Raw genomic sequence first — 10,926 nt, 5'->3', positions numbered from 1 at the left:
AATGTAGAACTCTGTGACTAATTATAACTATATTATGATTTATTTGGAGTTGGATTGGACCTGTAATCCTATATAATTTATGTTGCTTTGCTATTTAATCAACCTGAGTGGCGTGTTTGTGTAATAATTCACTATTGTTGAAATGAACGTTTTGTGTGCGTTTTGTGTATCTAATGATGTAACAAAGTTCTCTCACAATTTATGGTATTAGGTTTCATTTGTTTATATTATCATTTCAATTCTATCTTTCAAATTTCTAATGTGAATAACATTTATTAATAGCTATATTGCGGAGATAAATTTTAAATTATAATCATACATATTTATTTTCATATTATGGTAATAGGTTTTGAATTGTCAATATGATTTATTTATTGTTACTTTACGGTAATAGGTTTTAAATTGTAAACATGATATTTCTTTTCATATTATGGTAATAGGTTTTGAATTGTCAATATGATTTACTTATTGTTACTTTACGGTAATAGGTTTTAAATGGTAAATATGATATGATATTAGGTAATAGGTTTTGAATTGTCAATATAATTTATTTATTGTTACTTTACGGTAAAAGGTTTTAAATTGTAAATATGATATTCATTGTTACATTATGGTGATATGTTTTGAATTGTCGATATATTTTTTATTTATTATTACATTATGGTAATAGGTTTTTAAGCCATTTTTAATTGTAAATATGATTTATTTATTATTACATTTTATAGTGATACGTTTTAAATTGTGAATATTTGATTTATTTATTATAACATTACTAATAATAAGTTATTAATCATGAAGAATTGTATTTGACTTGTATGTGGTTGTGTGTTATACTGGTATGTGGTACAATTTGTTTTCTAATTTTCTTTCACGCCATGCTTTACTCATTAATATTAACATTGTGTAAACAGATTTTAACTCATAAACTATTTATTGTAAATAACTGTATATATTTAATTCACATTCAATAAAAAATATTACCACAATTATGCTTTCTTTTTTTTTAAAATAGCTTTGTTTGAGTAGCAAAATTATGTGATCTAAAAGTTTTCAGTTATTCAAGTTAGTTCATATTAAAAACTGGAACAGTCCTGGATTTGAATAATGGACTTATTCTGATAATAAAGATTGTGTTCTAAAATTCAATCATTTGTAGTCAACAATATTTGAAGTTTTCAACAATTATATTGCACACTAGTATGGAACAGATATAAGAAATGGTAAAAATTTAATTTTGGTATTGCATCATACACGTAGTCTTGATATAATAAATACGAAGATTGTAAATGTAGCAGTATTTGGCTTACATAATTATACATTTTTGTGATCAAGCAAATTTATGCATACAAAATAGTGCACGTTTACCAGTGTTTTTCAATTCATATTAAACCACAAAACAAACATTGAATAAGTCTTGTGACGACACTTGTTCTGATCTTGACATGACCAAAGTTTCGAAGAAATCTACCATAACATAACAAAAATCAAATATTGCAACAAATTTCTGACTAAATGAAAAATTATTACTAAACATCAAAATAAGAAATTGAGGTTAAGTTTCGACAGTTGCGACAAATGTTTTGACATATATGAATGCTCTGCTGTTGGTATGCCTGCTCAGAAGAATTTCCGATTTTTTGAATGTTGGTACCGTGATTTTTTCGTTTCAGCACTTTATTAATCCGGTATTTAGAGCCGTGTTTAACAACAGGGCTCCAACAATTAAATAAGGAATTGGCTTGGAAGCGAACATTAGTGGCACAAGTTGCACAAAAAGTGAATATGCCAATACCTGAACCTAAATATGCTCCAAAAGACTTATTTGATATGATTGCTGACCCAAGGCGTTCAGTTGATGCCCATAAAGGTATTATTACAATCAAATATATTAATCTGATATTTTTATAGCAACAAAAATATGTAAATATGTGAAAAGATACAATGTTAGTATGGGAAAGTTAAAATAATTTTCATTGTATCTGCTTAGAGCGCTGTACTGAACTGGAGAATCAGCTAACAGAAGCAGTGGCGAAAGTTGCTCAATATCAACAGGAAATGGATAAGCTACGTGAGCAACATAGACATGAATTGGCTGAATTAATGACATATGGAAACAGAAATGATATTAAGAATTGTAGAACACCTGAAAAAAAGGCTAAGAAAATGAAAAAAAGATCCAGATCATCTTAAGCTGGATTTCGAGCCAATGAATTCATCAGAAAGTGATGATGAGGTTTATGCAGATTCGGCTAAAGCTTTGTGCATCTTGTTTCTCCAAATTAAATTAAAATTAAAGCATGAGATATACATAAATATCAATATTTTCAATTACTCTCTAATATATTAGCAAATTAGTTGGCAGTGGTTTTCTCTCTCCGATGGTATCAATTGATTTTTTAGGTTTGCTCACGTAGTTGAAATATAAAAACTTTTTGTTATTGGATAGCAGACAAAAAAAACGGCAGTGTAAAAATTGGTTTGATAAATTTTGTTCTGGTGATTTTTCACTCAAATATGAAAACGCTCTGGTCGTCCAACTTGTCTGAATAAAAAATTGATTACAAAAGTGATCTAAATTCACAAAACGAAATGGTGATTTATTCCATTATTGGCATCACATATTTTTGGCTACTCAACAAAAATTACTAGACCATATAATGCTGACCTTGCCTTTTTTTATTACTTTTGGTTTTGATCTTTACAAAACTCCTTTAATGCTAAACAATTCAATGATTATTCTTGATTCAGTTTTTGTTAATAATAACCAGAAGTTTTTAGAAGTGGGATTATGCTTGCTTGAAGTAGCTTAAAAGATGACAAAAATCAGTGATAAAAATAGACAATGCATTTCAGAATAAAGTTATTTAGTTTCATAAAAAAAATGTTGATTTTCTTCCGCACTTAATTTAGTTGCCAACTTGATATTATATAATCATGTTTATAAGTTTTTTTTGAAAAACTTTCCTTTTGGTCAATTATTCCTTTTTTTGCTCATATACAGAAACTGCCAAGGCATAAGCGAGTGTCAGCAGGTGTTAAACGTAACAAAAATGATGAAATCCAATGTAACTGTAAAGGTGAATGTCAAACTAGATTGTGTGGTTGTCGAAGAAACAACAGGAAATGTTACAGGAAATGCAAGTGCTCAAAAGAAAACTGCAAAAATATGTAATAACACCAAATCAGATACTAGTGAATGCAGGTGATATGTTTTTTCTTAAATATAAGGATATATCCTTATATTTAAGAAAAAACATATCATATCATATATGAAATGAGTAATAATACTGACAATATTTTCAAGATTAATAATTACCTGTTTTAATGCCATATTATTACTTAAAAGGCTGAATTAGATGTTTAATTAGTATAGAAGAATCAACATTTAAATGAGAAATAATTATAAGTAATTTCATGAATTTCTTCTTAGATTGGAATAATTAGAAACAAAAAATGAATTGTTGATCTAATACATTCCATTGATTTTAAATTTCTAAAAATAATTATTTAATGTTTATTATAGGTTAATAATATAATATTAAATTAGTATTGCTTGTTATTGTAGATTTAATTTTTTTCTTAACGCAAAGGCTCGTTTTACGAAAAATGTATATATAGTTAAAATAGTGTATAGAAAATTTACATACAGCTAAGAATTTTAAAATGTAACTTGAGTTGAGTCTTAGAAATTTTTACTAAACAGCATATAAAAGGTGCAAAGCAATGGTTTTAAAGGTCTTTTTGAAAGATTAGGTTTTGATTAGTTTTAAGTATTTTGATATCAAACTGTATATATGTAATAGTTAATAAAAATAAATCTATTTTATTAAATGTATTGTTTTTGTTAAGTTCTTTTGATGTCTGTTCGCCGATTCAACAAAATCCAGGTCTATGGAATTTCATTGTTTAGTTTCAAATGCTTGTCAGGTGAGCAATTTATCAATAATTATTGAATTAAATCATACTAAAAAAAAACTTCTTCAAATCGACCAAAAATGGTTTAAATAAGAATTACATTTTTATAGGTTTAAAGAAATTCATATAGGTAAAACATTAATTTCAGTATCTGTTTAGTTTTTTTTTCTTCAAATAACAATTAATATTTAGTATTAGATTCAATTTCTAAAGTATAACTGTACTTTTTATTTGATTTATAGATTTAGTGGAGAAAAGTTATATTGAAAAAAATTATCTACTTAGAAGAGGAACCAGTGCCGACATACTTTTAGTATGATAACACAAGAGCTATATGACAAGCATCATAATGAAATGGTTAACAATGTTATATGTAAATAAGCATGTGTTTTAAAAATAAGTTTTTATAATCACAAAAATGTGAATAAAACATTTATATAAACAGCACTAAATGAATGTCAATCAAACTCTTAAAAAAAGCTTAATAATTTTTGCTTCTTTATTTTATTTCCTTCCCATAGAGACGATTTTAAAAAATTGAAAATATCATTAGTTTCTCGTAAAGATCGGCGGGGTCGTTTTTTCGTAATCAATTGTTAGTTTTTTGAGGATTTCATTAATATATATATATATATATAGCTCATGGTTTTAACCAATATCTTAAAAAATCATTAAAGTTTGAAATTAATGTTATGACGATTATTTACACATATCGTGAACATGCAACTTGCCTTCAGACAAAATGCCACTTTCTCCTAGTTAAAACTCGTTTTATTAGCAGAACATCGATTGGTGATTGAAAACTAGAAAAATAAGACAACTAAAAGGAGACTATTCAAATAACTGTTATTAAACGGATATAATAATACACAGTGGCGTAACTATAGGGTGGCGTGGGTGGCAAAATGCCATGGGCCCCCGACCTAAGGGGGCCCCGGCCCAGGAAACCGAGACTCGGAAATACCTTTTTACACTGTACAAATTTTTTATTTTATTTAAAACTTACATTTAATATTTTTTAAATTCAAAGTCGGAGTTAATTAATTCCTAGCCTAATTATTCAACTAGGCTTGCATCGAACTTACATTCGGCCGAATATTTAGTTAGTTAAAACCAAAGGAGTCGCTGCCGCACAGCGAAAGTATTGTGTTTTATCTTTTATGCGATGGATCTGCATCGGAAAATCTTTAGTTTATATAATATATCAAGAATGAATTAATGAATTTATTATTGTATATATAATAATTTATACTTTATCAACTTTTAAGATAAAAAACGAACACGTGAAAAACTCTTTTCTCAACATTAGTAGCGTGCCTTCGCGGGGCCTCGTATCAAAATTTGTTTGGGGGCCCCCTTAAGAAGAAATTTTTTATCACAATATATTTGCGATTTTTTTGCGATTACTATAACTTGCCCTACGGAGAGTTAAAAATACATAATATTAGAAGAATAGTTATTTATCATTCTAATTATTTTTCTATCTAATTTTCTATAATTTTCCGAGCTTTTCATAAATGATCCAGATAAAAATATTCTCATCTTATTCGAAAAACTGAATTATTAAGTGATCTTTAGATTCTAAAGTTTCTGTCCCTGGGAACAATAGTGCCAGGTCTGATAGACGTTTCTGTCCTAAAGTTTTTACGTATTTTTTTTAGTTTTAATTTTGAATTTCGTTGTATTCGTGAAGCACATACAAAGTTTTAAAATCTTTTCAAAATATTTTGCAGCAGAAATAAATTCTTTTAAAGCATTAGCTTACAAGTTGAAGTTCAATACCGCTCGATTACTACGTCCAAGTTATTTAATTTTTTATAAATCATTGGTTTGCTTTAGATATTTCTTACGCTCGTTGGGCCATTCTGAATCGAATGAGACCAAATTTGTGAAAAGTATGTATGTATATGTGTGGGCATGTGTGAACAGATTTTTTGCCGTAAATCAACGTTTTCGCAAAAACGTCTGGACCGATTTCAATAATTTAAAAGCCATTCGATGTATCTCGATGAGGGCTAGCGTTTCTAAGTTTTGAGCGACGATCGGCCGGGCCGTTTCTTTGTAAATCGCAGAAAAATGAAAAAAATTCCGTCCACGTTCTAGCCCGCAATCCTGAATCGATTTTGAAAATTCAAAAACCGTTCGAAAGATATTGGTTGGGAATCGTGCTGATTAGTTTTTGGTAAAGACCGGCCGGGCCGTTTACTTGTAATAAAGTTCAAAAAGAAAAAGAATACGACGATTTTTATGATTTTTTTTGACAGTCGTAATTATAGTCTTGTAGATCATACTAAAAATATTACGGACCTACGACAAGTCGTTTAGTTTTAAAAATTCTTCAAAGTTTTCAAAAATTAGTATCGTTCTTTTGGCATTTGTCAAAATTAGACTTTTGATCGACGTTTTCTCAAAAACCCCTGAATCTTTTTCAGAAATTTATAAGCTTTTAGAGAATACTCGGAATACTTTTAATTACTCATAAATTAATTTATATTTTATTGATTAAGTCGATTATTTATACATACCGTGAAGTTCATGTAACTTTCCGCAAGGCAAAATACCAATACCAACTATAGTTAACTATAGTTAAATCATAAATTTTTATAAAGATTGAACGTCACTACTTAATCAATAAAATTAAAAGAAGAAATTGTTAATGGAAGATTATGTAATAATTAAATTTAAGAAAATGGTATTTGTTTTAAATTTTTATTAAAAAAATACGTTTTTTAATTTCCGTTTATTCTAACGTTGAATATATTCACTAATATTTAATGTTTGATTTTCAAGAAATATTAGGTTTTATGTATTTTTTGGTATTTTTATAATATTACAACTAAATTATAATTATACATCTAGATCAATACTTGACTTTTCTGCCTTTTGTATAATTTCATAATTTAAAGCCATAAAATATAAATTAGTCGAAGTTGGCTTGCTAATTGTGAATAAATTCATTAAAAATTGTTTTAGCCAATAGTAAAACAGCGTGTAAATGACTATTACCGCTTATTAAACAAAATTAGATAAATTAAAAATTGAGTACCACGATAGGGCCCCATCGGAAGACTTTGCCACGGTCCCCGGAGGATCTAGTTACGCCACTGGATCATTCAATTCATGAAAGCTCTCAATATAAATTTTATGCAATGATGTAAAATCAGATGGAAATTTTGTATGAATTTTGAATACATATAACAAAACGTAATATTTTGTAAACTCTCACAAAATCATCATTTTTAACTTCCCGTAGGGCAAGTTATAGTAATCGCAAAAAATCGTAAATGAAAATTTTTATATATCTTTACGTTTCAAAGGTTTCTGAATATTTTGGCATACCTTATAAAAAATAGATGTATGTGTGTGTGTGCGTGTGTATGTGTGTATGTGTGTGTGCGGATACAAATTTTCGTCGACGATTTTGGGAACACGGATCAACCGATTTGAATAATTCAAACATTCGATTCGTATTGATAAGGAGACGTGCTGATTAGTTTTTGGCGGAGGCAGGTCTAGCCGTTCCGAAGATACGGGGCAAAACGTGCCAAAAACGGTAACTCAGTTTTTAAGAGAACGGAGCGTCCGATTTGAATAATTCATAAAACATTTTATTTTTATTGATGATTTGTATTTGAAGATGAAGAATTGATCAAATTTTCATGAAGGCAGGTCTAGCGGTTTCGAAGATCTAATGAAAAAAGTAAAAAAAATGCCATTTGGCGGTCAAAAATGGCATGTGAACATCAAATTATCAGATATTTTATAGAGATTTTAACAATAAGTATAAATTTTGTTTATATGCCTATGGGTTCCGTACCAATGTTTATCCGTTAGACGGCGACGCGGCGCTTACGCGCTTTGACATTTCGTCTCTATGCAGTTAAAGCAGTACGATTGCTTTAAAAAAAAGTTCAGAATTTCCAAAATATGTCAAAATAAAGAAAACTTTTTTTTTCAAAAAGTTGTTTTTCAAAAAAAAGTAATTTTTAGTCAAATTTATAGTTTCTCAAAAATCTATTTTTTCGAAGTAAAATTTTGTCGAAAATGTTAATCGTTTTTAAAATAATAATAATTTTTGGTACGGGAAGTTCCAGCAATTTGCCTTAAGGCACGATGCCATGCGCCCCACTAGTTAACTTCCCGAAGGAGAAGTTTATGTTTTCATCAAAAAATCCGATTCGCTAATTTTATGTTTTCTCGACGTTTCGAGCCATTCTGAATCGAATGAGACCAAATTTGGAAAAAGTATGTGTGTGTGTGTGTGTGTGTGTGAACAGATTTTTTGCCGTAAATCGACGTTTTCTCCAGAACGGCTGGACCGATTTCAAAAATTTAAAAGCCATTTGATGTATCTCGATGAGGACTATCGTTTGTCAGTTTTGTGCGACGATCTGCCAAGCCGTTTCTTTGCAATTTAAAAAATAGTGTTAAATTTTCGTCCACATTTAAACTCATCCTACCGAACCGATTTTAAAAAATCAAAAACTGTTCGAAAGATATTAGTTGGGAATGGTACTGATTAATTTTAGGTGAAAATCTACCGAGCCGTTTTCTTGTAATTAACTGTTGAAAAAAGTGTTAAATTTTCGTCCTCATTTAAGCTCATCCTACCGAACCGATTTTAAAAAATCAAAAACTGTTCGAAAAATATTAGTTGTGAATGGTACTGATTATTTTAAGGTGAAAATCTACCGAGCCGTTTTCTTGTAATTAACTGTTGAAAAAAAGTGTTAAACTTTTCGTCCACATTTAAGCTCATTACCGAACCGATTTTAAAAAATCAAAAACTGTTCGAAAGATATTAGTAAGAAAAGTAAAGAAAAGGAAAAGAAATCAGGTTTTAAATAAATAAATTTTTTACAAAAAACGATTTAAAAAATAGTTTTTTAAATATTTTTTTGGTAGTGATTTTTAATATCCTTTGCTTTATCTTGGGATTTAAATGCAAGTTGTGCCGAATATTTAATATATTCCTTTTAAAGGTAAATAGAAATATTTTAAAATTACACAATAATCCTAAAAATACAAAAGTCTTTAAAATACAAAAAGGAATAACAAAAAACATTCAAAAAAAATATTTTTCAATATTAGAAATCGGATTATAGCTATCTATTTGCCGTACAATTAGATTACATATAAACAAATCAAGAAAGAATGTCATGATAACTGCATCTTTGTGATGCACATTTATAACATATGGTTTTATGTGTAAAAGACCTGATTGAACAGCAAATACATAGCATTTTTACAAGTTTTAGTACCAAGAAAGAAGGATAAAATAGCATTGACATAACAACCCTATATTATCATTTATGTTATATAAAATCATGACAAAAATAGGCATATATAAATATGCCATCCCAGTGAATAAGTTGTTAAGTCAAAATTCAGCAAAAATGTTTTAAATCGCAGCATTAACTATTTCTCTAAAAATAGTTATTAAATTGAAAAACTATTGGTTAGGAACAAAAGTTAATAAAGCACTTTATATAAAATTCAAGCCATTAATTTCAAAAATGCAATATTACATGAGTAATAGAACTTAGATATTATTAGCAAAATAGTGAAAATTGACTTAACCACTTATTCAACAGGATGACAGAATTATCCTAAAAAATAGAGACTTATATAAAAATATTTGTTAAATCTATAAAATACTTATACCAATCACAACAATAAGTACAAGTAAAACATTGCAAATGTTTAAATAGCTTTCAATAATTCATTTCAATTGTATCTTCTTTACTTCAGTCTTATTTTATTGTTCACGAGCAAATGGACTGATTACAATTTTCTTTACCATTATCACAATGTCCATTTGTATCTGCTAAAATTGAATGATTGCAATTAAATGATCTATTGTATTCACAATTTACAATTATACAATTACCATAATGTCCATTTGTATCAGCCGAAACCTCCTTCTCCTTGCTTGAAGCGTTTTCTTTATTTTTTGCACTTTCTCGTTTACGTTTGAGCAAGTCTTTTAGAGTCTGATAATAAGTAGAATCATCTGTATCTTCGGAATCACCATTGTGAGTCTTGTATTTACATATGGGGCACGTTTTGGGTTCCTTTATGGTGTAGTACTCTGTGAAATTGTGGCAGAATGTGCAGTAGAATTTTTTTGCGGAGGAACCCTTTGATAATTTGTTGATGATGGTTTTTTTAAAAGTGTAACTGGTCGATGGTACTGGTTCTAATGAAGGTTTTTTTACAGTTTTTTTCAAGACTGAGGGAGGTTGTTTGCGTTTTTTACTAGCAGCTGGTGTCTTGCTTTTTGTACCTGTGGTTTCAACAGGTTTATTTTCTAATTCTTCGAACAATTTGTCAATCTTGTCTTCGACATTTGAGTTATCTTGAAGCACTTTTGTTTTTTGACGTAACTCCATGTTCACATTATTTTTAATATCCATTATAAAAGCTGAATAATTATAATAAGTTATTCAGGTAATAATTATAAACGTAATAATTAGTATATTAATTTAAGAAAGAAAATTACGAAAACGAACAGACACACCGACTTTTGTGCAAGTTAAAATAAACGTCATGGCGTTGCAGGATTGCAACTATCAAAGTTAAAAACAATGGATTATGCAAATTATGGATAAATTAATTATTTTCAAAAATTATGATAACTAGGTGTAAGTTGGATTTGCCTTAAGGCAAGTTGTATAGGCTATTCGATAAAAAATATGATAAAGAAAAGGAAAAAACAAAATAATGTTAGCGATTTTGAAAATTCGCGCCAGGGCGGAACGAACTTCATGTGGTCGCCATGTTTGTAAATATAAAAATGATCGAGAAAGTAAGAATTCTGAAACTTGAGAAGACAACACCTAAATTGAAATAAAGAATCTCGTCGTAAAACAAATAGTTGTTGTTGTTATTTTATATGTATTATATTAACATGAAATTCTATTTCAATTAGTCAGGGATCGTTCAAGTATTACGTAAGCAGATTTATTACAATTATTCCCGAAGGAGAAGTTTATGTTTTCATCAAAAAAT

The 10,926-nt window shown here is 28.6% G+C and overlaps 1 protein-coding gene across 1 annotated transcript; it reads right to left on the bottom strand.

The window, feature by feature from the left end:
- Positions 1–9,680: 9,680 nt before the first annotated feature.
- LOC113366213 lies at positions 9,681–10,533 on the bottom strand. Its single transcript, XM_026607786.1, has 3 exons — positions 10,436–10,533; positions 9,806–10,339; positions 9,681–9,742 (listed from the first exon to the last, which is right to left on the bottom strand). The coding sequence occupies exons 1-3, from the start codon at positions 10,464–10,466 to the stop codon at positions 9,681–9,683; spliced, it is 627 nt and encodes a 208-aa protein (XP_026463571.1). The 5' UTR covers positions 10,467–10,533.
- Between the last annotated feature and the right edge of the window lie 393 nt (positions 10,534–10,926).

Source organism: Ctenocephalides felis, unplaced genomic scaffold, assembly GCF_003426905.1.
Source record: "Ctenocephalides felis isolate EL2017-DRISC unplaced genomic scaffold, ASM342690v1 CF-g0.4_SCAFFOLD_00556, whole genome shotgun sequence".
Lineage (NCBI taxonomy): Eukaryota > Metazoa > Arthropoda > Insecta > Siphonaptera > Pulicidae > Ctenocephalides > Ctenocephalides felis.
Note: the sequence above shows the minus strand (reverse complement) of the source record. Positions and strands in the feature narration are given on the sequence as shown.

What these genes read in the sequence shown, in the direction of transcription:
- LOC113366213 (XM_026607786.1), bottom strand. Translation starts at nt 10,466, where the DNA reads ATGACGTTTATTTTAACTTGCACAAAAGTCG. An exon ending in TTTAACTTGCACAAAAGTCG is followed by an intron (nt 10,340 to 10,435) that starts GTGTGTCTGTTC and finishes ATAATTATTCAG; the next exon opens with CTTTTATAATGGATATTAAA. An exon ending in TGATACAAATGGACATTATG is followed by an intron (nt 9,743 to 9,805) that starts GTAATTGTATAA and finishes ATTCAATTTTAG; the next exon opens with CAGATACAAATGGACATTGT.